This window comes from Hemicordylus capensis, chromosome 4, assembly GCF_027244095.1.
Source record: "Hemicordylus capensis ecotype Gifberg chromosome 4, rHemCap1.1.pri, whole genome shotgun sequence".
Lineage (NCBI taxonomy): Eukaryota > Metazoa > Chordata > Lepidosauria > Squamata > Cordylidae > Hemicordylus > Hemicordylus capensis.
In genome coordinates this window covers 11,237,932-11,263,920 of record NC_069660.1, presented here as the reverse complement: position 1 = coordinate 11,263,920, position 25,989 = coordinate 11,237,932, and the positions used below count along the sequence as shown (strand labels likewise).

Sequence of the window (25,989 nt, the reverse complement as noted above, 5' to 3'; positions counted from 1 at the left end):
CACCGCGCCAGGGAATAGGCCCAGAAAGGGCCAAAGATGCCTGAACCGGGTGAGTTTTAAAGTCCAGAAGGCCAATGGGGAAGGGGGAACCTCCATGGACACAATTTTTTTAAAAAAAAGTTAAGGCTCAGCAAACCCCCAAAGTGGGGTGGGTGGGTTTTGGTTCAGGGTCGAGCCAAACCAGGGGGGTGGGGTTGGCTCAACCCCGAACCTTTGAACGAAACTGGTTCAATGTCTAACCGATTCAGTTCCAAGCCTCTTTGCACACCCCTATCCACTATTGCAATGTGTTCTACGTGAGGCTACTCTTAAAAGACAATTTGGAATCTTCCACTGATGTAGAATGCCACAGTCTTCTTCAAACTGGTGTAGGAAGGGGGCCAATATCCGGCCAGTATTTCAGCTATTGCTCTGGGTGCCACTTAGCAGCAAGGCCAACTTTCAAGTTGTTGGTTTTTTACCTTGGAAGTCCTTCAGAGTATGGAGTTGGTGTGTCTTGGAGACCAGGATATGGAATGACTGGGTTGGCAAATGTTCTTAAATTTGCTAGAAATAATGACAGGAATACAATGAAGCTATTCTGACGATCAGTGGAAAGCGGGCTAAGGGTGCTTAGCCCGCTTTCCACTGATCGTGAGACTCACCGGGCTCACAGCTGAGCCCGGTTGAGTCAAAGCGTGTCACTCGCTTCTGTAGCCCTCCCCTAAGCCCGGCTTAGCGGAGCGAGCGCTCTACTAACCCAGGCTTCCCGATCGTGAGTTGCCGTGGTGCGGCTCCATGCTGCAGCTACTCACGAGTAGACTCTGAGGGAGGCGAAAAGCTGCCTCCCGGCTCCGGGGGTCCCTCCAGCATGCCCTGCATGCTCACGCAGGGCATGCTGGAGCTTCTGGGGGCCGATCAGCCCTGCTCCCCCCAGCACCCGCTGGCTCCACAAAGTGGATCTCACTGATCGTGAGACCTGCCTCAATATATTTTGCAACTAAGACAACCTGTGGCCAACAGTACACTGAGGAGTGGGAGGTTCCCCATCTTGTCCAGTTTACCATGCTTGTCATTTTAAAATTGTGTTGAAAATGTAGGTGCCTAGAAGATACTAATGTCTAAATGTGTTTCCGTTTTTCTCACTCAATGATGACTTCAGGGTGAGCCTGGTCCCCCTGGGCAAGTTGGACCAGAAGGTCCAGGAGGACATCAAGGGATCCCAGGTTCTCAAGGGCTGACTGTGCAAGGCCCCATAGTAAGTGATTTTTTCATATATTTTATTTTCTCCTGTGGGATAATGCAGGATGTCCTTGGAATAATAGGCCTTATTCCAAAGAAGTTATATAGTCATTAGTGCCTAGAGCCCATGCTGCACACAATTGTGGACTGACAGTAAAGCTCCAGCTGTGTATATAGCCTTCTTCCACATTTAATATAAATAAAGTAAATAAAGTAAATATTTAAATAAATGTCCCACAAAGTACTTTCCTTTCGGTGTTGGAACCTTTCAGGAGAAAAGTGCTTGGGAGAGGGGCTTGAAGGGCTTGGTGACTTGAGGTGGTTCTGTGCACATTAGTAATGGGCAAGCTCTCCTCCTGCTCCACATTAGCATCAGATTGGCTTAGCTCTATTACTCTATTGGCAGATAGAACTATCTGGCCTTATTTTTCTGTGCCCATCTGAATTTATCTTCAGCTCTGCCACCCAATAAACATAACCCCCTCCCTGGCCCAGTAAGTGTTCAAGAGAAAGGGGTGGAAATGGGTGGAGGCTGAGGGGGTGGGAGGGGCTGGGGTCTTGGGGGGTGGTGGTAAACTGGGAATGCTCCTCCAGCTCAGATTTTAATCTGAGTCGGAGAAGAATTTGGGGAGCTCATGATGCTCCCTTTTTCTTTGAGGCTAAAATTGCGAGCCCTCAGAGCTCTCTTCTGGGCATGAGACTGGGGGGCTTTGGAAGATTTCTTCTCCTCATTCACATGCCCTTTTGCTCCTTATATTGACTCCCCTCATCCCACTTTCTACATGTTTGTGGAAAATCTGGGTTTATACATAGAACTGCCATTGCCATGCCTAGTTTGGTCCCATGGCAGTAGCACTCAGCCTGTTATTTCACATACAGCCGGCAACTCATTTTGATGAGTTAGGTATGATAACATAATAGAGGAAAAAGATGTGGTTTTGTCCAGCACACCTTTAACCAAAGAAATACAAAACGGCTGGCATGCAGACTAACAAAGCACTGGTTTTTAGTTAATGCTGTGCTTCAAGAGAGGAGCAATGTTCATCAATCTCCCCTTCCCTCTGAAGCTGACTGTGGCCTGAAAATATGTCCCTGAGGACTGTGCAACCTTCATGGACATATTGTAGAGTGGCACAATGGGCGACACAGGGAAGGAGAGATAGATGAAAATTGTCCCTTCCCTGTAGCACCAATGCTTCATTAATCTGAATGTCAGTCATTGAGGTGATTCCCACGATCGCCAAAAAGTGACTGTGAGAACCACTGAGCTTGCAGGTGAGCCCGGTTGTTCTCAAGCAGGTAACCCGGTTATGGAGCCCTCCCCTAAGCCCAGGTTAGCGGAGCAAGCGCTCCGCTAGCCTGGGCTCTATGATCATGTGTTGCCATGTTTTGGCTCCGTGCCTCGGCAACTCACGAGGAGATCCCTGACTGGGAGGCTAAAAAGCAGCCTCCCCGCTTGGGGGTCTCTCCAGCATGCTCTGTGCACTCACGCAGAGCATGCTGGAACTTCCGGGGTCCACGCGGCCCCCAATCCCCGCAGCCTCCGCCAGCTCCATGACAGACCTGGCAGTCGTGTGGGCGGCCGATCCGGACACCCAGGGCTCTGCAGGCACTCATGTGGGGGAGAGCGGGCTAAGCTCGCTCTCCACGCTAACCCTCTTGAGGAGGGTCTCACTGATCATGAGACCTGCCTCTTTCTCTTTTAGTTTTCAAATCCTGTGGCCAGATCTGGACTGTGGCTAGACGTATTCTTTCTTGGTTGCCCAAACACAGCATGCCAATGCACTTCTTCTCCTGCCCCAGGACTGCTTCTCCAAATGGATGATGTGGCGGACTGTGTTTGAGATGCCGCTGTCCACAACATGTACCACCATATCCATTCTGAGAATAAACATTTTGCTAAACATCAGCCCAATAACTAGGCAAAGAGGCATCTTTCAAATTGGGGGCTCTGTTATATTTAGCAAGGAGAGAAGAACTGTCCTGATTCAGCCCAGCAAAGCACCCCTTCCAGCAGCTGTGGCTGGTGACACCCTTGTGTCTCTTTCTTAGATTGTGAGCCGGGTCTCACAATCCGTGAGACCCGGTTTCAGTTGGTGAGCAGGAAGAGCGGGCTAAGCCCGCTCTCCCCACTCACGAGCGGGGAGGGAGCCCTGGACGGCTGGATCGGCTGCCCACACAATGGCTGGCTCCGAGATGGAGTCGGCGGGGGCTGGGGAGCTTGGGGGCCATGTGGCCCCCGGAAGCCCCAGTATGCCCTGCGTGAGTGCGCAGGACATACTGGGGAGACCCCCGAGCTGGGAGGCTGCTTTGAAGCCTCCTGGCCGGGGGTCTACTTGTGAGTAGCCACACCACAGAGCCACACCGCGGCTACTCACGAGCAGTTAGCCCAGGTTTGCGGAGTGTTCGCTCCACAAACCCGGGCTAACAGGTGGGCTACAGGAGTGCGTTAGCTGCTCCGGAACCACCGGGCTCGGCTGTGAGCCCGGTGGTTCTTACGATCACAAAAATCAGGCTAGGATTTTCCTAGCCCGATTTTTGTGATTGTAAGAATAGCCCCTGTGAGTCCCTTTAGGTCTGTCTTCTCATTCCCTTTGCTGTGTAAACAGCTTTGAAAATATCTTTGTTAAACATTCTAAATTTAAAAAATACATTCCACTAAATATTCTTAAATGTTAAGAAAAGAGAAAAATTGATGGTCATTATACTATTTCAGAGCCACCTAATGGCACAGAGGGGGAATGACTTGAGTAGCATGCCAGAGGTTGCCAGTTCGAATCCCTGCTGGTATGTTTCCCAGACTATGGGAAACAGCTATATCGGGCAGCAGTGATATACGAAGATGCATCGTCGCATACTGCACAGGAGATGGCAATGGTAAACCCCTTCTGTATTCTACCAAAGACAACCACAAGGTTCTGTGGTTGCCAGGAGTCGACACTGACTTGAAGGCACACTTTATACTATTTCAGAAGCCAGTTGTGGAAGAATAAACAAATACAATAAATGATAGGCAGAGAATGATTTTCATAAGTGCGTAATAATATGTGGGGTGGGAGAAAGGTATGCTTAGGCGGTGATCCTTTGTGTGAGGATCAAGGTGTTACTGGCATATAATCATCGTCCTGTTTTTATATGTGAAATACTGAAGGATATTAACATATATGCTGACCCAGGGATTATTTCAGAATGCATCTCCAGTAATTCATTTGTAATTTACATTCTAATTCAGGGACCACCAGGGATTAAAGGGGACAAAGGAGACAAAGGCAGCCCAGGGCTACAGGTAACCGTTAGACGCACATTTGCTTGCTTCACATCTCCAGTGAGCGACATTATTGCCTGACAGTTTTCCTAAGTAAAGATTGGAAGTCTCCTCAAATAGCTCTGTGGCTCTTGTGTGAAACTCCTTTTCTTCTTACACGGGGATCCTGTGATAGTATTTTTCACAAGCCTTGTCTTCCCTCTCTTAGGCCCTGAAGTTTAGCAAACATTAATTATCTGAAGTCTCAGAGCCGCTTTAGGAGGTCAGCAAAAGTATTATGGAGATTTTGCAGATGGATAAGCTAGTTTAAAGAGAGAGCTTAAATGACCTTGGTCAAGGACAAGCAGCCTCTAAGTGAGAGTGAGAACAAGAGAACCCGACAGACAGCTCAATTTCCAACCACTCTTTAGCAAGTGCTTCTCAAACGTTCTCTGTAATGGAAATGATCAGAAGTGCCATAGAAGATGCATTTGTGCTTAGAGAAAGAAAAAGGATTTACTTTCATATGTTGTTTCAAAATATGGCAGCAGTAAAGCTGTGCTAGTGCTACAATCAGTTTTAGTCAATCTCCCTGTCCCTCTGAAACCGACGGTGACTCCCAAAAATATGTCCCTGTGGGCTGTGTGACCCTCAGGGATATATTTTTGGGAGTCGCAGTCAGCCTTCAAAGGGAAGAAGAGAGCATCAAAAATCACCTCTCCTGTCACAGCACCAGTGCAGTGTGCTAACAGCCACTTTAAGTAGAGACATCACCAAATTTTTGAAATAACCAGAATTTGGTGGTGGATCAGGGACTCCATCTATGGTGAAACTATACCAAACTATACTGGGGAGTTCACTAAGATTTGGAAAATTCCATTATGGCCTTAGACGGCTTTAGGGATGTTGAAGGGTACATCATGCAGGTACGTGGGTCTTCTGATCAACCTGGCACACTACTATCTTTGCACCACATTAGTAGCAGTTACCCAGGTGTATATTTGGTGCAGCCTGCAGTGCCCCTGAGATCTTCCCAGGCTGCTGAAACTGCCAGAATGCATGTGAGTCCATTAAACCTGATTGGTAGAAACAGGGCTCTGAACCAGGAAATTGTTTTGGAGTTTTGATGAACGGGAGGAGGTTTGGTGCAAGTCCATTCTTAACATCCTCGTGCTGTTTGCTTGCTTTGCATTTTGCACACCTGCATGTGGACATCACATCACCACATCCCACATGCTCAAATCTTAATGAGTTTGCTGTGCGAGAAATGCTGTGCCTGCCATTTTCTACTGGAGGAAAGGACACACAGCCAGAAAGTGAGCCCTAGATCTTCTGTGGATAAAACAGTGATCCATGACCAGTAATGTATGCACCAAATCATTCAAGCTAAAAAGTCTCATGTCTAGGGACAGTTTGAAATCAAATGGACTGGCCAACATCCTGGCAGTTAATTTCTATTAATTGTATTAATTTCATACTGTTTTTATAGTGTATTTGTTTCATTGGTTTTATGAGCCACTCCAAGCAGCAGGGTGGATTTGATTTAAATCAAACTGATTTAAATCACGATTTAAATCACTAGCAGGGTGGATAAAAATAAAAAAAATCCGATTTAAATCAAAAAAATCCGATTTAAATCGGATTTTTTTATTTTTATCCACCCTGCTAGTGATTTAAATCGTGATTTAAATCGTGATTTAAATCAATTTGATTTAAATCAAATCCACCCTGCCAAGCAGTACTGTGCTGGAGGGATGGAGGATAATATTTTATATAAATAAATAATAAAGGTGTGTGTGTGTGTGTGTGTGTGTGTGTGTGTGTGTGTGTGTGTGTGTAGCCAAAAGATGCATGCCCACATTAGTAGTACCCTCCCTTCTGAAATGTGGGTGCTCACAAGCGAGGGCACAATTTTCACTGATCTCCTTTCCCCCTTGAAGTGCTCTGAGCAACATGCATGTTGTCCCTGAAGGAAATACTGTGCAGAGTACTTCTGGGTGAAGGGGAGATCAGCTAAAATTCCACCCTACTGTGTGTGAGCACCTACACCTCAGAAACAGGTATGCTCCCATTTGCAGGCGTGCATCTTTTGGCACCCTTAGTCAGGATGTCAGCCACCATGTCCAGTGTTAACACACTACATTAACTGTGCAGATTTTTTTTCAAAAGGCATGATCTATCTCCTCAACTCTCAGAATCCAAGTTAACTGTGCATCAGAAGCCTGAGGAGTATCATGGCTGGATCCACATCTGGGGGAGGAATGCACAGTCCTCCCTTGGTGGAATAGGGCCAGGTACCTTACAGTGCACCTGCCTAGGATCAGCTCCTGCCTAGGATCAGTCCACATGGTCCTAGGCAGGAGGTGGTCAGGGAGAGAGAATGAAGGGAACGGGAGTTCTGTGTGCAAGACAGAATAGATCATGCCCCAAGTAAATAAAAATGCTTGAAAGATTGTTCTTAGCTTCATTGAAAGCAAACACTTAAAATGTTGGCTTAAAAACATCCAGGTGTTGGGGGTTTGGTTTTTTTTGCTGGAACATGAGCAATGCTTCCTGAGTCACAGTTCTGTTTGTCTGCAGGGCATTATGGGTCCCCAGGGAGCTCCAGGCAAAGATGGAATTCAAGGCTCAAAGGTAAAAACACTTGACAAGCTAGAATTCCCCAAAGGCTGGTATCTGTGACCTGAGTCAGAAATGTAAGAGAAACGGCAGTTTTGTATAAGTCCAAGAATAATCGTGGGTGCAACAGAGATTGTTTGTGCTACCATGATGCTGATACTAGAGCCTCTGGTGGCGCAGTGGTAAAACTGCTGCCCTGTAACCAGAAGGTTACAAGTTCGATTCTGACCAGGGGCTCAAGGTTGACTCAGCCTTCCATCCTTCCGAGGTCGGTAAAATGAGTACCCAGAATGTTGGGGGCAATATGCTAAAATCATTGTAAACCGCTTAGAGAGCTCCAGCTATAGAGCAGTATATAAATGTAAGTGCTATTGCTATTGCTACTAGGTGGCAGTGATGGAGAAACTAAAAATCATTTTTTCACATTGATATATGGGTTGGCATGCCAAATTGCAAGCCCTAAGTGTGAGAACAATATAAAATCCCAAACACTGCCTTGGAACATGGAGGTTTCACTTAGCAATCAAGGATAATCATCCTGGATAGACCAAGCAGTCATTTGGAGCACCAGTAAGTTTAAGTGCATTAATCAAATAAAGCACAATCCCAGAGGTGGGATCCTGAATCCCTTGCATGCAGAGAGAATGCAGGCCTGCAGCTTTCAGACAGATCTCATGGAATGCAATGTCCTACCAGAGTTTCTAAGTGGCAGAAAGACTGCATAACAATTGTGCAAAAAGAGTCGCACGACAGTACAGCCACTGGAAACAATGGCCCTACCCTCATGCAACTGATGTTTGCACAATTTTTGTGCTTTTGCAAGCGTGCACTTGCACAGCTGCGTGGATGTTGTGTTGCATTGTGCACACAACATCATGCAGTATATCAGAGTTCATATTTTGATATATATTTGGCAGGTCCTTGCTCTGAAGTCTGACTTGTCCCCCCAGATGTCTTGCTTAAACACTAAGGAAGAGGCACAGCAGGTGTAGCTTTTCCAATTTGAGGCATTGCAGGCCTGCTCAACTTTGGCCCTCCTGCAGATGTTGGCCTACAACTCCCACAATCCATGGCTATTGGCCATTGTGGCTGGGGCTTATTGGAGTTGTAGTCCAAAAACAGCTGGGGGTGATTAAGTTGAACAGGCCTGCATTAAAGGGACAAACAAGGTCCCTAGGTGAGGAGCTGGCAACCCCATTTTGAAAAGGTATATTCTCATAATGGAGTAGACACATTTTTAAAAGGAAGACATGATGAAATTCCATCCTACTGTCTGTAAAACAAGGCCTCTCTATAAGCCTATACTGTTTTGGTTTGGGGTCTAGCTGAGCCTCAGAATGGGAGTGAAGGAGTTCTAGTATCCCCAGCCCCCAACTCCAAATGCTGCTTGCCTTCCTCCCACCTCTGTTCACCTCTCAGGCTTTCCCTAGCTAAAGCAGCCTCATCATTGGCTCTGCTATCCTTATATACCACACCCTGTCTTCCTGGCCCCGCCTCCCTCCTTTCCCCTATAGGAGCTTCCTCTCTTTCCTTTGCCCTCTCCTCATTCCCTTCTTTTGTATGTAGAAGCCCTTGTTCACAGCACAAACCCTTAGAAGTTACTGCCTGGCTCTGTGTTGCCTTGAGGGTGTGACACAGCCCTGGGGTGCTGTACGTTGCTTATACCAGCCAGGCCCTGAGAATGTGTGCAGGACTGGGGTTGGTGGTGAGAGCTCAGAGGAGCAAGCTCAGTAGGAAAGCTAATGTTAGGAAGCAGAAGGTCAAGCCAAGCTAGGCTTACGGTCCAAAGGATTCAGTTGGCATCCACTTCTCCTTCTGCACTGAGTCTGTCAGGGTTAGGGGCAGTACCCTACCTTGTCAAAGCCCAACAGAAACTATCTGTCTGCAGCTGCTTCTGAATTGTACTGAGCAAATCAGCACATCTGTAATGACCTGCCTTGGTCGACTGCCCAGCAGCAGCAAAAACCACTCTTTTCAGAGGGGAAGGGAGAGTCAACAGACAGGAATGGAGAGTAGTCACAAACCTTGCCAGAAGTCAACAATGGGAATTCCACAGGATCGGGGTAAACACGAATCGGGGTCAGACAACAACAAACAGGTCCAGATTTCTAGTTCAAGCTTGCTCACGGTAGGGCTGGTCACCACGGACATTGTTTCCAGCACAGACCCAGCTTTCAGGCTGCTCTAAATAGGCAGTGTGCTGAGAGCCCCGCCCATCACTGCAGCTGGGCCTTGTCAGGGAGATGCAGCGGGGTCAGAGATGGAACACCTGTTCCTTCTGGCCAGCCTCTCCAGCCTATGGCATTCCTCCATCTGAGCCTGTACTCTGGCCAAATATCGCTGTCGGGGATCTGGGGCAAGCACCTTGACTTCAGTGGCCTTGGAGGCTTCATCAGGAGGAGGGAGAGAAGATGGTAGAGGAGCCTGCAGGCTTGTCAGCTATGGCTCAGCTGAGTCGACTGGGGTTTCAGCCTGCTCCCCCTGCTCTGGGTCTTCATCTGAGTAATCCTCCTCCACGACCCCCATGGGAGTCATCACACGTCACAGCAAAACATCTCTCTTAATTCTCCTCTGTTTTAGATCTGACCTTTGACTTGCTATTCTGACCTGCTTTACAGGGCGTTCGAGGACTAGAAGGCACAGCTGGGCCTCCTGGACCACCAGGACCACGGGTGAGAATTCAGTGATGTGAAACAGAATGTTTCCACTCCAGTGATTCCTTACCAGAAATTGGTTCAGTTGAGTTCCCTCAGGGTACAAGAAACAGGCTGAAGGAATAACACACTCCATGCCTTCATTACCCATCAGACAGCTGTAGCATGTTCCTAGGGCAACTGTTTGGCAAGAGCTCTGAAGCCACCTGGTCCCAAACCCTTGTGATGCCTTCTGCAAACTATGTTTCACAACTAAGACTTACTGAACGATCACTCTTCCATCGGTTCATTCTCTTCCCCTTGCATCAGAAAAAGCAAGGTGGCCATTAAGATGTGAACGGGAGATAAGAACAAAAATATTTCAGTAATAGGGAGGCAAGGTCAGTCAATTGCTGGTTTGCAGCAATTGTAATATATTAGGAAAGAGAGGAAGAAAAGGTGGAAACAGAAGAAGAGAGGAGAAAATGCTACCCAGAGAGTTGATATCTTCTTATCCTGTTCCAGGCTGAGCCAGGCTCTCCAACAAGGCACAGACCTTGGACAACTCTAAGAGGAAAAGGTTCAGGGCCTTGGACAGCTCAGAACAAGACCACAGGAGAGCTAGACATAGCTGCAAAAGAGGGATGTTGCTCCAGCAGCTGCTTGGACCAGACTGCCAATTTTAAATAGCTGCTGCCCTGGGGAAGGCATTGTAGTTTAAAGGAGTTTTGCCTGGTTTTCTGACTCTGGCAGTGTTGGGGGACCTCTGCCTGGGCTGGCAAGTCCTCAAGGGACTCCTCTGCATCAGAGGATGAAGGCAGGGCCATGTCCTTAGGTTGTGGTAGGAATGCTCGCTCTGTTTCCCCTGGTTCTTCTGGTGTTGGGGGTCCTGAAAGCCTGGGGTCTGAGCTGTACTAGGGTCTTCCCACCCCTGAACTGTCTGTCTCATTGCCCAATCGTGTGTGTCATGACACTCCTGTGTGGTGCCAGTAGCCACAGCAGAAATGAGCAGATGACGTAGTGAGCAAATAGGTGGGTGGGATGACATCCCCAATTCTCCACCCTCTAAATTCTCCATCTGATGCAACTAGCTTTCAGGGCCTCCATAGAAAGGCGGTCTGAAAGAGGCCTCGGAAGCTGCTCCTTATAGCAGAGATCCTCAACGTTGGGCCCCCAGATGTCCTTGGACTTCAACTCCCATAATCCCCAGGCCCAGTGGCCTTTGGCTGGGGATTATGGGAGTTGAAGTCCAAGAACATCTGGGGGCCCAACGTTGAGGATCCCTGCCTTATAGGATTAAAAGAGACGTTATCACATGCTCATTCTCCCACATGGAAGCTTTATTGTGACTGTGTCCTACTATAATGAGAGTTCTGTTTCACCAGTTTCTGAAGGATGAACAAAAGCAGAGCATTTTCAGATATGGGTGAATGAGGTCTGGATCACAAGGAGCCTCGTTCACCACAAAACTGTACCGTAAGAGAATAACCATAAACAATCATTAGATTGTGAATTATTCCCATCATAAAAGATCATATACAGGCACTGTGGTGCCTGTATAATAAAGCTGCCTGCAGTTAAGGCTTGAATGTCATTAGATTCGTCATTGAGACAAATCTCAAATCAGGCATGGAAAGGAGGAAAAAAGAAAGTGAAGAGGATGAAGGAGAGAAAGAAAAAGTGGAGAAAGGGATCAAGAAGAAAAGAAGAGGAAAGGTGGGAGAGAAAAAGTTGGGCGATGGAGGAAAGGAGAACAGCAAGAAGGAAACTGGGTGAATGTGTTTGGTGTGTATGTGTGATTATATATCTATACCTATGTCTATATCTCTCTAGTGTAGGTATATATATACACACACACACATGCTCTGAGCTAAGACTAGATACCTGACTGCATAATGAAGTCATTAAAAACTGGAGAGAGAAAACATCCCTTAGCACCTTATGCGGATATATGATTCTGACCTGCTCTCCCGCCTATAAATTGTGATATTAATAGGAAATGAAATGAGTGTGAGTCATGTATAATATACTCTTAACTTTATATTTCCAATGGGTTGGGACACTGACACAAATATGGAGGGCATAATTCCCTCCTCATTGCTTGTGCAAGCCCAGTTCTCTGCTTCCCCTGAAGTTTCAAGTAGTCATAACTTTAGTCCGTCATACAGCAGCTTCAACAGTGTTGTTTCCAATCCATTCCTATTTACAGGGTTTGCAAGGCATAGTGGGTGCCGAAGGCAATAGTGGGGAGAGAGGCCCCCCAGGAGAAATTGGACCTACGGTATGTATCTTCCTTCTTTCTGCCGTTTGGGCACAGCACTTAGGCATGTGTATTTTCACAGAGCTTTATGCTATGCTGGCACTGGATATTGAGGGTAATTAATATGTTACCCTTCCCTTACGCCTGTAATGGGGCAAGTCCAATTTAAGTATAATTAAACAAAAGAAAATGAATACAGATTACTTGAAAAAGCAAATAAGTGATTTTTCACAATGGTAAAATTTTCCAGATTGCTATTTGGACATCTTTATTTACCTTTGAATGTGTAATTGGCTTAACTTTGCATCATCTCCCATTTACAAGCACAGACACCTGGCCTCATTGTGCTTCATTCCTAATTGATATGCACAAAGATCTTACTTAATTGTGCATTGTTGTCCACTTTGGAACTTAAAGAGTTCCTTATTCACTTATTATTTGCCTTACTCACTTATTTTTTTGTAGAAATGCATCTCAGATATTTTAGAAATAAGTGCTCTATGCAATGTTCGAAACAACAATAAAATCAATAAAGCACAAAGCACACATACATAAACATTAAAGTAAGTGTCACAACATTCTATCTATTTAAACAGAAAGTGAATCGATAACTAGAGATATTGCTGAAGCTCCCCAGTTTGGAGCTGGTTGCAATCTTTGGAGAAGATTGGAAAAAGGCGGGGGGGAGTAAAGTAGTAGAAGCCCAAATCTTCTCCAGCTCAGATGAAAATGTGAGCTAGAGAAAAAATTCCCAACTCACCCCTACAGCCAGCCCTCAATTCCCAAAACCCCATAGCTGCTGCTGCTGCTGCTGCTGCTGCTGCTGCTACTACTACTACTACTACTACTAAAATTACAACGACAACATCTACAACTTTATTTGTTAGCCACCCCATAACAAATTGTTCTCTGGGCAGCTCACAACACAGGATTAAAACATACAATAAAAACACATAACACATTCAATCATAGCAGACAAAAAGGGGGGAAAGAAAATGCAAAATACAATACAAAGAAGTTTAAAAACTCATTTTAAAATTAGTTAAAAATCAAATCAGATCAGATCTGAAAACCAGATTTTAAAAGGCCTGGATGACCAAAAGTCTTTACCTGGCATCTGAAAGAACACAGCTGGTCTTGTGGTAGCAAGCATGATTTGCCCCCTTAGCTAAGCAGGGTCTGCCCTGGTTGCGTATGAATGGGAGACTTGATGTGCGAGCACTGTAAGATATTCCCCTTAGGGGATAATGGGGCCACTCTGGGAAGAGCAGAAGGTTGGTTCCAAGTTCCCTCCTTGGCATCTCCAAGATAGGGCTGAGAGAGATTCCTGCCTGCAACCTTGGAGAAGCTGCTGCCAGTCTATGTAGACAATACTGAGCTAGATGGACCTATGGTCTGACTCATTATATCGCAGCTTCCTATGTTCCTATGTAAGCCAGGTGAACCTCACTGGGGAGGCTACTCCATAAATGGGATGCAACCACCATTTTCAAAGGCAGACCCATGTACAACGCATTGCAGTAATCTAAGTGAGATATTACCAGAGCTATGAGTAACTGTGATCCTTCCTCTCTTCAGATTAAATCTAACCTAACAGCCACCTAATGGCACAGTGGGAAATGACTTGCCTAGCAAGCATGAAGTTATCTATATCAGGCAGCAGCGATATAGGAAGATGCTGAAAGGCATCATCTTATACTGCACGTGAGGAGGCAATGATAAACCCCACCAAAGAAAACCACAGGGCTCTGTGGTCACCAGGAGTCGACACCGACTCAACGGCACACTTTACCTTACCAGACTTAGCAGATGGCAACAGGCAACTATGAGAAGAGGCAAGAAAAGGAGATTTAAAAGAATGCACCTCTGAAAATCCCTATCAGGGGAAAACCCCCAGCCCAAGCTGGCTGCATCTAGTCTACTAGATTAAACAGCAGGAGGTAAGAAGCTGCTTAGATTACTGCATTGCATTGTACATGGGGCTGCTTTGGAAATGGTCCAGAAACTGCAGCTGGTACAAAGTAAGCCTGCAAGATTATTAACTGGGACTGGAAGTTTTGATCATATTACGCCAGTGCTTTGTCAGCTGCACTGGCTCCGAGTCCATTTCCAGGCCCAATTCAAAGTGCTGGTTTTAACCTTTAAAGCCCTAAATGTCTTGGGGCTGGGAGAGCGCCCTGCCCTATATGTCCTGACTCAGACCTTAAGATCTTCTTCAGAGGCCCTGCTCTAAGTGCCCCTGCCAAATGAGGTGAAGCGAGGGGCTCCAAGGGAGAGGGCCTTTTCAGTGGTTGCACCCCATTTATGGAATAGCCTCCCCAGTGAGGTTCACTTGGCTTCATCACTTTGTTTATTTAGATGCCAAATAGGAGTGTGCACAGAACCAACAGCAGCGGTTTGGTTCAAATTTGAATTGAACCGCTGGTCCATGAACCGGTTCAGCACATGCACACAAACCAGGTTGAACTGGTTTAAACGAGTTTGAGATGCTTGTAAAGATGAATCCAGGAAGGATTCCCATTTTTTATTAATTTATTAATTTATCTATTTATTTATTTATTAGATTTATATACCACCCTTCCAAAATGGCTCAGGGTGGTTCACAGCATGATAAAAACAATTAAAAACAAATTAACAATTAAAAACTATTAAAACACAATAAAACCAATAAAACAGCTAAAAGCCCTGAAAATCAGGGCAACAATTTAAGACAATTTAAAACAGTTAATCATTTAAAACCCTGGAAGGCCAGGCCAAATAAGTAGGTTTTAAGGGCTCTCCTGAAGGACGGCAATGATCTCAAATTATGGATTTCTGCTGGGAGTGCATTCCACAGCCCAGGAGCAGCTACAGAGAAGGCCCGCCTCTGCGTCACCACCAGACAAACCGGTGGCAACTGGAGACGGACCTCCTCAGATGATCTTAAGGTGCGGTGGGGATCATGTAAAAGAAGGCACTCTCTTAGATAACTTGGACCTAAGCCGTTCAGGGCTTTAAAGGTAATAACCAGCACTTTGTATTTTGCCCGGTAACATATCCGGGCATATGCTTTACAAGCATTGGGGATCACTAGCAACTAAAGCTGGGTTGAAAAAGGTGGGCGGGGGGCTGGAGGTCACCTTCTCTGCAGCAGCCGCACAGCAGTGGCGGCTGGCCCGCAGCAGGCTGGAGGCTAGGCCCCACCCACGCTCCCCCCATCAGCGGGGGCCAGTGGGGGCCTATCAGGAACTGGAACCCTGTTGGCCCGTACTGATGGGGGGCAGCGCCCGTGGGGCCTAGAGCAGCCTCTGCCGGCCTGCCACCACTGCTGTTGAGCCGGCACCGGTAAGGTGACCTCCCGCCCTCTGCCCTGCCTGCTCTTTTCAACCCAACTTTAGTCGCTAGGGACCCCCATACTCGTAACGCTTGCTGGATTCCTGAACTGGCCGAACCATTTAAATTTGGGCCTGGTTTGGTTCAAACCCTTTTTGGGTGGCTGCTCTGGTTTGAACCAGATCAGTTCACATTGAACCAACTTTGATTCGAACTGTTTCTGCACACCCCTAAAGCCAAGTAAAGACCTTTTTGTCCACTCAGACCTTTTACATTTTGATTTTTAATCTTGATTTTTAAAACTGATTTTTAAAAAGTTTTTAATTTTTTAAAATTGTATTTTGTCCCCTTTCCTCCCTTTTGGTCTGTTTTGATTGCATGTGTTATGTTTTATTTGATATTTTAATGCTGTGTTGAGTTGTGAGCTGCCCAGAGAACACTTTGTTATGGGGTAGCTAACATATAAAGTTGATTATGATGATGATCTGAAAGAAAGAAAGAAAGAAAGAAACCTGATGGGAGAAGCCAGGCATGCCCCACTGAGGGCCCTCTTATCCCAAGCAACCACGGAGGAGTGTGGGTGTTCCTCCTAAAATTACTTCTTTAATTTTAAATATTGTAAATTGATTTTGTTTAAAGCAGCTTTTGGAGTTTTAATTGATTTTAATGTTTGATTTATTTGTATTATTGTTTAATAGTTGTGAACTGCCCCGATACATTGATTTGGGGCAGCATATAAATGTATTAAATAAATAAAGAATAGGGATTTTGACGAATACAGCCTTTTTACTCCAGCTTCATACAATCCAGTGAAAATATTACTCCATTGGATTGTATGGGAAGAGAAAGAGGCTGCAGCCTGTTGATGACCCACTGTTGCTGACCTTTGTGCCCCAAGGGTCTTCATTGGCCTGTGGTAGTCTTGATTTTCAAGGATTCTGCAGAAGCCAGTAAATATTTACAGTATTTATTGAGACAACATGAATAACAAGTTGCTAGAAGGTTCTCAGACTTGGGTCCCCAGATGTTGTTAGGCTACAACTACCATCATCCCCAGCCAAAATGGCCAAAAGACCTTCGGCCATTCTGGCTGGGGACGATGGAGGTTATAGTCCAATGACATCCAGGGACACAAGTTTGAGGATTGTCTCAGCTCAGCTCATAATTGGCTTAGCTCATTTCTAAGCCAATGCGACGCAAGCAGTGTGGTGGGGAGACAGGTGATCTCACTATTACTCAGTGCATCGCCACCTAATGGTACAGAAGGGAAATAACTTGCCTAGGGAGCAAGAGGTTGCTGGTTTGAATCCCTGCTGGTATGTTTCCCAGACTATGGGATACACCTATATTGGGCAGCAGTGATATAGGAAGATGCTGAAAGGCATCGTCTCATACTGTGTGGGAGATGGCAATGGTAAAACCCCTCCTGTATTCTACCATATGAAACCACAAGGCTTTGTGGTTGCCAGGAGTCGACACCGACTCGACAGCACAACTTTACCTTTACCAGTGCATCATTCCTTAGAAAATGCTGGTTGGATTCATTGTTGTCCATTGTATGTGCAGTTTTTCAACTGTGCAACAACTTGTGGATGGAGTCGCTACTATAATCAACTATTTATATCATTTCCTGCCTGTTGTCTATTAGGGAATCTAAGGCAGCATTCAGAAGATTTGCATGTGGTCTTCACTGATCAGGCCGAACTTCCTTTCCAAATCCTTGGTATTCTTCTTTTACTCTGTAAAGTGCCTGCACAGTGATTGTGCCATATAAGAAAATGCATTATAGTTCTGCTGAGCATTCCTGCCCTGAAGGCCTTTGCCCATGGTCTGCAGGAAAATGTTTCCACTCAGGAGAGGAAACGAACCTGTAAAGGAGGCCTATTGAAAGGTCTGCTCTCACGTTGGCATCTGCCTGTAGGGGCTTGCGTGAAATGTGTTATGACTGTACTGCTTTCCCCTAGGAATTGAACGGGCAAGCAACTGTAGCTGTGTTGGGCTTTTGTTTTTGTTTTAAATTAAAGTGACCTTTTCATTTTTGTTCACTGCCTCCAAGGTGTTGTGTGTGTGTGTGTGTGTGTGTGTGTGTGTGTGTGTGTGTGTGTAAATTTGCCTTTCATTTTGTTTTATCTTCCAGGGGCTGCCTGGCCCAAAAGGAGAAAGGGGAGAGAAAGTAAGTCTTCTTTCTTTCTTTCTTTCTTTCTTTCTTTCTTTCTTTCTTTCTTTCTTTCTTTCTTTCTTTCTTTCTGCTTTTTGCTCCCTAGGAGGATATACTAAACTGGCACAGAAGCCAGCACTACAGACTGAAGAGTCGTGATGGCACCAAACTTCATAATCACTGGCTTGGTATACACATTTCTTTTGCCCATGATGCAGTACAGGCACTTACAAAAGGCAACTTTACTAGGAACAGCCTATATTCTGCGACAATATCTATAACAGCAACAACATTGACAATAAAATCCAGCCATCCCAGGTCCTTGGGAAGGACTCGATGTCTGGATAAAACAAACCAGTCAATAACACCTGTCTGACTGTGTAAATTATTAAATAATAATAAAAGACCTTGAAGAGCACCTCAACACCAGAGGGGCCACAGAAATCACCATCAGCCAATTACAAAAAGCAACTTTACTGGGAACAGCCTATATTCTGCAACGATATCTATAACAACAGCAACAACACTGACAATAGAATTCAGCCATTCCAGGTCCTTGGGAAGGACTCAATGTCTGGATTAAACAAACCAGTCAATAACACCTGTCTGACTGTGTAAAATAATAATAATAAAATGGAAGGCGAACATAGGAAGCTGTTCTTAACAGGTTAGACAAAAGGAAGTACTTCTTTACACAATGTGTAGTTAAACTATGGAATTCGCTGCTGCTGGATATGGTGATGGCCACCAGTCTCTTCCCTCCCTTTGCTAATGAAATTGCTGCTGGGATAAGCAGCACCTCAGTGCGTGTGCTGCCTGGTGGTGCCTGCTCTGCTCCGCTCCGCTCATCAGAAGGGGAAGGCTCCTTGTGAGCACCCGATTCTCCGTGCCCCTCTCTCACTCTCTGTGACTGCCTTGCCTTGCCCACTCAAGGTGGGTTGTTGTTTTTTTAATGGTGGGTTTACAAATAGGCATAGAGAGAGGGAGAGCAGCAGGGCAATGTTGGGCTCGTCAGCAGGGTGCAGCGGCAGAATTGCGCCCCGGCCCACGGCCCAAGGATAGGGAAAGGGAAAGGCTCTCCAGTCTCTCTGCCGCCCACTTGCTTTTTTGTTCTTTGATTACCGCAAGAAGCTTAGCCCAGCCCGCACTACCTTTAAGGAATCCACATTAAGGGACTTTTGAGTCTGCATCGAGTAAGCCCTGTTGAACACAGAGACCTTACTTCCAAGTAAACATGCATCAGACTGAGCTATAAGAGAGGACCTCCCCCCACTGACTTCAAAAGAAAACCCGCTTCAGAGTAGATGCTGCCTCTTTCCTTTCCCCCTCATTCACTTAAGGTTTTCTAATCCGTTCTAATTCATTAATCTTCAACAGCGGTTTACTTCCTTTTTGTTGGGACTGGGAGGAAGTAAGAATCAAGAGAATGCTGGGCAGGCAATGGTGGCTCGAGGGCAAAAACAGAAACAGTAAGGAACAAACAATGAAAACGACAGCACTGCACACGAAGAGCATGCACGCCCAGCAGCTGCTGCTAGTCACTCACTCTCTCCCCTGCCTCAACCCATGTGGTCAGGTTGTGGGCATGCGTGCTGGCCCTCCGCCCCACCCGGACTTGGAGTTCTCGGGTGTGTGCTGCTGCTGCGCCTGTGTGAGTGGGGGGGGCGCGCGCCGGTGCCCGGAGCAGGAGAGGAGATGCCAGACGCGGGCAGCAGTGGTGAGCAGCGGGCCACTCGGCGGCGCCCAAGCGGGATTTTTTTTTTAATGGGGTGGGGGGGTGGGGCCGTGAGTGGCATGGAATTGCGCCCCCTTTGAGTGGCGCCTAGGGCACGTGCCCTGGCTGCCTCCTCTTGGCTACTCCTTTGGTCTATATACTTTTTAAAAGTGTTAGACAGATTTGCATATTCATGTCATTTTTGTATCGTATTGTGGATGATAGAGCTATCAACGGCTCTATCAGGATAAGAGGTGACATGTCCTGGAACACCAGGTGCTAGGGAGCACCAAGGGAGGGGGGTGGCTGCCCTCTTTTCCCTGCTTGTGGGCTTCCCGGGTCCACCTGGTTGGTTGCTGCCTGAGACAGGATGCTGGACTGGATGGGTCTTGGCCTGATCCAGCAGGGCTTTCCTTATATTCTTATCAAGCTGACATCTGCCATGTCAGATCATTGGTTCATCTAGCTTAATACTGTCTATGCTGACCGGCAGTGGCCCTCTAGGGTCCCAGGTAGGAATCTTTCTCAGCCCTATCTGGAGATGTCAGGGATTGAGCCTGGGACCTTCTGCATGTAAAGCAGATGCCCTTCCACTGAGCTCTGGCTCCGTCCCCTGGGATTAGTATGAGGGTGTATTAGTATTAGTAATGAGGGTGAGCCTCATGAGGACTCTTCCTCTTCTTCGCTTCTGGCAAATGTTCCACGGTGCAATGCATTTCCAGTGAGTTTGTTGGCTGGCTGGTTTTAAGCTCCCACTAGATACCCTCTAAGCCACCTTAAGTGGAGCAGTGGGGAAATGCTTGACTAACAAGTAGAAGGTTGCTGGTTTGAATCCCCGCTGGTATGTTTCCCAGACTATGGGAAACCCCAGCAGCAATACAGGAAGATGCTGAAAGGCATCATCTCATACTGTGTGGGAGGAGGCAATGGTAAACCCCTCCTATAGTCTACCAAAGACAACCACATGGCTCCGTGGTCATCAGGAATCGACACCGACTCGACGGCACACTTTACCTTTAGATACCCTCTGCAGCTCTCATCAGAACCAGGTGCAAGAGAGACTGTCTACCATTTCCATTGGCATCTTGATGGTTTTAAAATTTTTTTTTTTTAAGCTGCTCCCCATCTAGGTTCTCCTTTCTGGTGTTTTTGTAATACGATTGCATTTTTCATTTTTCACTTCCTGGGCATCCTGCCCAGTTTTTGTTTAATTTTGTATAAAGACTGCACATCGATCCAGACAGAGTCATCAGAAATCTTGCAGTTTGATTCAGGGCTCAATTTTCATTTCGTTACGAGCTTTTATGGATAATAGCAGTGTCTATTTTCAAGTTGTTTGTTGCATTTTGATTACTTTATTACCTGCCATGAAAAAAAAAATATACATTATCCAACAAAATAAACAGCTTCAAATAAGGGCTGATAATACAGAGTTGAACGGCAACTAGAATCAGACTTCATTAAATATACAGGAAATGAATACATTTAATAACAATATTTGTTCATAGTCTTTTTAAGCACCAGAACGCTCTGCATGGAAGTCTCTTCAGGACCATGTATGGACGAAATGGTGTTTAGATTTACTGTTGCTTTGAGCAGTAGTTTATTAATACAACATTCTTACAGCAGTTTGGGGAATCAAAGTACTACTGAAGTTTTACATTAGCATTTTCTGCATGCCCAGTCATAGATATGAAGAGAGGCAACTTAGTAGCAAGGTTTTTTAAAAACACACAAAAACATTCTGGAATATGTGTCACTAATGGGCAGCCCGGTTCTCTTTGGGCTCTTCCAATAAGCAGCATTTTGAAAAGAATTTGCAAGAAGGCAAGAGATTACTCAGCATCCAAACACTCTCGCAAATTCCCATGGACTTTTCTAGCAGGATCTCTTCTGCTGGTCATACAGCGAGCAAAGACCTTGCACAATTTCTACCTCTCCACCTGCTGGCCAGCTCTTGCTTTCTGTGATTAACCCACCCCTTTCCCCTTTTCTCAGAAAATTAGATAGACAGACAGGCAGACACATTTAACTCAAGATTCTTATGATGCTGGCTAAAAATCAATAATAAATAAAGCCTAGAAAACCTTCTGCACAGGACAGTCTAGCATAGCAAGGGAGAGGATTCTAGCTTGGTCTTCTTCCTGATGAGCTAGCTCAAACTGAGTCAACTAAGTCATGTCTGCCTCAGGGGTTATACCTGTGCTACATCGACCTTGTTTTTAGAGTACATTGATTTTTATTTTTGTCCTCTCTTCCCCTTAGGGTGAAGCCCAGTCCTTAGCTACAATCTATCATCTGGTTAACCAGGCTTGCGAACGCCTGATCCAGAGTAAGTGCAATCCCCTCCATCAGCCTGGACAGCCGACTTGCCTCCCAGTCTTGCTCTCCCTGGAACAGACTTGCTTCTGCCACTTCATTGTGAGCCTTACCAAATCCACCGCTATGGCCTTGCTAATTGGATTGCCTGGCTTTCTCCCCGTGAGGGGCTAATATGTAGACCATTCTGCTATGGAGCAGTTTTGTTATAACACTCTGATCCCTTCTCAGGCTCAGTTTCTAATAATCTGATCAAAATCGGGATTAGTACATTATATTATTACATCGTAGTAGCCTTTACTCACCTCCAGTCCAGTTAGTTTCATCCTGGGAAGTTGCCATGTCATGCTGCTGCAGCGTTTCCCAAGTGTCTGGTAGTTGATGCAGGGGCGTAGCTATAATTGAGCGAAAGGGTTCAAAGAACACGGGCCCCCAGCTCCCAAGGGCCCTCCAGCTCCATCCCTCCCTATTTCCTTCATTATCTCCCTCACTCTGGGGGACCGCCAGAGAGAGGGATGAACACGGGCCCCCTCTCCCCCAGCTACGCCCCTGGTTGATGCATATGGTTCTCCCCTGGACTTATAATTGGAGGGACACTATGCTCTTACACCTGAAAAGTTTTCATTTTGGAACATGAGGAGGAGGTGGGCATCCTCAGGAGGGCATCCACCTGCTGCATTTCTCCATGTCTCACTGTTAATGATTTTTTAAAAAAAAACAACACACAAATATTTATATACCACTCTTCAACCAAAGTTCTCAAAGCAGTTTGCATAGAAAAATAAATACATAAAAGATGGCTGCCTGTACCCAAAGGGCTCACAATCTAAAAAGAAACACGAGGTAGACACCAACAACAGCCACTGGAGGGATGCTGTGCTGGGGATGGATCGGGCCAGTTGCTCTCCTGCTGCTAAATAAAGAGGACCGCCACTTTTAAAAGGTGCCTCTTTGCTCAGTTAGCAGGGGACACTGATGTCACTGATGTGCATCATTACCTGCTTGAGAACATGAAGTTGCCCAGTTTGTAATACAATTGAATGTTCTCCCCACCACCACCCAACAGATCTCTTGCAGTTCAGAATGGAAAGCCGGGTTCTGCACAGAAGAATGTTTAGCTCTGTTTGAGCTGAGTTCACTGGCTTACATACAATGCAGCAAGTCACACACACAAGAAGGAGGTGGGTTTGCTGGCTTCATGGGACTCCCCACTCCACCAGTGCTTCTAGTGAAGGTGGAAGAGGCTCCATGTGAATGATGCTGTGCATCATTGCAGCCCTGCCTGACTCCCAGCATTCCCAATGAGAGCTGGGTGCGGCAGTGATTATACACAACTTCATTTGCATGGAGCTTCCACTGCGTTCACTAGAAGCCTCAAAGGAGAGGTGAGTCCCATGCAGCCACCAAGCTTTAATCTCTCTTGGGTGTGTGGCTCTTGAGTGCGCTGGATATAAGCCACCGTCCAGGGGTGGGGGAAAATATGAAATGTTGGAAGAGAAAGATCCTGGTAAGCTAGAGAACAGTGCAAGTTATAATGCAAAGAACCTTCCCTCCCTCCTTTGCTCTCTTTCAGCTCATGTGTTGAAGTTTGACTCATTCATCCATGAACATTCCCGAAAACCAGTTCCCATCTGGGAGGATAAATTGCAGGCTGGAGAACCCGGGCCCCCTGGTCTTCCTGGTCCCCCTGGCATGAAAGGAGAAAGGGGAGAAGTTGGGATGCCTGGACAGCCAGGCCGAGATGGATATCCAGGAGAAAGAGGTATCAAAAGAAGTGTTCCCCATAGTCTTGAAGATGACTGTGGGTTCTTCATTCAGCAAAATATTCCTGTAGATATGGGATACAGGTCTCAAGCATGCCACTCACAATCGGGACCTCAGTGCCCCATATATGGGTATATTAACACTGACCTGCATTATAGGATTGTTCTAAGGTAGCGGTTCTCAACACTGGGTCACCAAATGTTGTCTGAATACAGCTCCAATCATCCCATATGGTCAATGTGGCTGCAGATCATGGGAGTTGTAGTCCAACTACATCTGGGGATCCAGCTTTGAGAAACCCCATTCTAATGATCTCAGCAAGATTTTATTTGTTACATTTCTATACCACCTCATCATGTTAGGGATGTGCATGGAATGGGATCTGTGTTCCATTCTGAGCTTGGAACAGAATGCAAATGGCTGGAACATTCTGGTGGAACAATCAGTCGAGCCAGTTGTTCTGATGGAACGGGTTCAGAGCCTTTCAAGTGTTCTGAGCACCATTTTGGAGGGTTTCCCCCACACTTCCTGACTGGTTTTGACATTGGCTTCAGTTTGGCTTGCGATCTCCTTGCTTCTTGGTTGACTTGTTACCATGGAAATCAAGTTGATTTGTATGATGACAAGCCAACCAAGAAACAAGGAAATCGCAAGCCAATCAGAAGCCAATGTCAAAACCAGTCAGGAAGTAAAAAACAGCCCTCCATAATGGTGCTCAGAACACTCGAAACGTCATTCCGTTCCAAGCTTGAAACAGGCCCTTTATTTGGAGGGTGTTCTGTTTCAAGCTCAAAACACTTGAAACAGTCCATTTTGAGTCAGAACATTTCGAGCTCAAAATGTTTTGCACATCCCTTCCTCATACCAGTGTCTTGTGGCAATTGACAAAATAAACGATAACACCAGATTTAAATCCAACCATTAAAAGTTAAAAAGTTAAAACTACAATTTACAATATGATGCGTGTGACGTGCTCTTAATACACTAAAAGCCCCCATGCAACTGCAAAATAAGTAAAGTTAGCACAGAAAGGAGAAAATGAACCAGCTTGAGCGAAGGGGTTGAGACTGGGTCTACACATGCAGCAGAGTGAGATGGGAATGAGGAGTGTACACAGAGGAGATACTGTTTCAGATTGCAAGTGGAGATCATGTTTCTGAATATTGTCCTTAAAAAACAAAACAAAACTTTAAGCAGAAAACTAGTAACGAGTTCTCCTTAAACTGCTAGTTTTCTGCTTGCATGGAGTGTTCATATTGGAAGGCAATTAGAAATGGCATTTCCTCCCTGAAGTCTGAAATGGTACACAGTTCATAGCACCACCTTCTCTTTCTAACATCTGCTGCATATGTAGGCCAGGCCTCCTTTATGAATTAATACCTTTCTTAGGGGTCTTCAGGGTAGAAGGTTGGCCAGATTCCCACTTGGGCTCCGGTAGGCAGAGAGTTTCCTTCACTAGGGAGAGCAGGAAACTGAACTTCATGGGCCTTTTGGACTCCTTCTGATCATATGATTCTGTCAGGCCTGGGTGAAGATGGCGGTGTTCTTGGCCAATTATCTTTCCAAAGTAGAAAAGAGTGACGTGAGGAGAAGCTTATCACACAACTCAGCAGGCAAATGCACGCTGTTTGGTTTTATTTTTGAACTGGCTCTTTCCTGAGCTTTAGAGAGCATGCTGGCTTATCTCCCTGCCCTCTTGGCCTGGAGCTAAAAGCTGTCCTGTTTGGAGAGGAAGCAGCATTACTGCAACCCTTTGTTTTATTGCAAATGCCGAGTCATTTTGGCAGCGCCTCTGGTTTTAATGCAAGGATTAAGTCTCCATCTGTTCCAGGACCCTCCTTTAGTCAGTGCTCCAGAGCAGTGCAAGCTGCATTATAATTAGAGCCAAAGAGTTCAGCATGAGAGAAAGGGAGAAGGAGAGAGAAGCTGTTAGAGCAAGGATGGCTAGTTAAGCTTCCTCCTTTGCTGATAGTTTCCCTTCTTGTTATTGCCAAGAGTCAAAGTTGGTGGTTTAATTGGCAGGCATCAGAGACCAGATTGCACACCAACCTGAATCTGTCAGACTGCCTTTTCTTGTCCATCCCTATATTTTAGAAGCTCCTAAGGTTGCTTCCAGATGAAACGGATTATATCAATGCCCTTGTAGGAGGCATTTCCAGCAGAGCTTCTTGGAAGGGAGAAATTAGGTTCTCTTGTCCTTCCATGGTTCTTACAAGCCAGTTGTTGAGAATAGGGTGGTCAACAGGGCTGACAGCTTGTTGGATGAGAACTTGACAAACCACTGATCTTGGAGATTGTTTCAGCCCTTGCAGAAGAGCTGTCCAGCTCTGGGACCACTTGATACATGCTTGGCAGGATGGAAATGTAGATCTGGCATTTCTCAGTTAAACTGTGGGGATGGGCCAGCAATTTTTGCCAGAGGAAACTGTATAGTGCTGCACATAGGGAAGGAAAATGTGCAGACACATGTGCTAGAAAGCAAATTTGGCTAAATAGGTGCATTGGTGTGAAAGCTATAAGGGCTCCACCATGGATAATAATTATTGGGGGTAATTACTTATAAAGCAGAGTATTTCAGGAGCTACCTCACTCCCAGCAGAAGTTAGCAAGGTCTCTGGGGCAACAGCTTGTAAATGATAAGCATGGAGATTGACTCAAGGTTAAACTAATCTACTTCATTTAGAAGTACATGATGATAGGAAAGACTTATACCTAACTGCTGGCTACATGGTGGTCATAGAGAGA

The 25,989-nt window shown here is 45.9% G+C and overlaps 1 protein-coding gene and 1 long non-coding RNA gene across 4 annotated transcripts in view; one reads left to right on the top strand and one right to left on the bottom strand.

The window, feature by feature from the left end:
• COL20A1 (collagen type XX alpha 1 chain) overlaps positions 1-25,989 on the top strand; it is a 172,357-nt gene that overhangs the window by 132,718 nt on the left and 13,650 nt on the right. Inside the window, exons 30-37 of one of the 3 annotated variants that reach the window (XM_053313548.1) lie at positions 1,142-1,237; positions 4,454-4,507; positions 7,046-7,099; positions 9,703-9,756; positions 11,927-11,998; positions 17,427-17,462; positions 21,427-21,493; positions 23,054-23,242. In XM_053313548.1, the coding sequence (XP_053169523.1) occupies positions 1,142-1,237; positions 4,454-4,507; positions 7,046-7,099; positions 9,703-9,756; positions 11,927-11,998; positions 17,427-17,462; positions 21,427-21,493; positions 23,054-23,242 (622 nt within the window). Of the gene's footprint in view, positions 1-1,141; positions 1,238-4,453; positions 4,508-7,045; positions 7,100-9,664; positions 9,757-11,926; positions 11,999-17,426; positions 17,463-21,426; positions 21,494-23,053; positions 23,243-25,989 lie in introns of those variants that run through there. The other 2 variants (XM_053313549.1, XR_008320737.1) reach the window with 2 other exon arrangements.
• On the bottom strand, positions 20,373-23,620 carry LOC128352959 (uncharacterized). The gene is made up of 3 exons (XR_008320738.1): positions 23,392-23,620; positions 21,786-21,875; positions 20,373-20,523 (listed from the first exon to the last, which is right to left on the bottom strand). It is a non-coding gene; the product is annotated as an uncharacterized LOC128352959 (long non-coding RNA).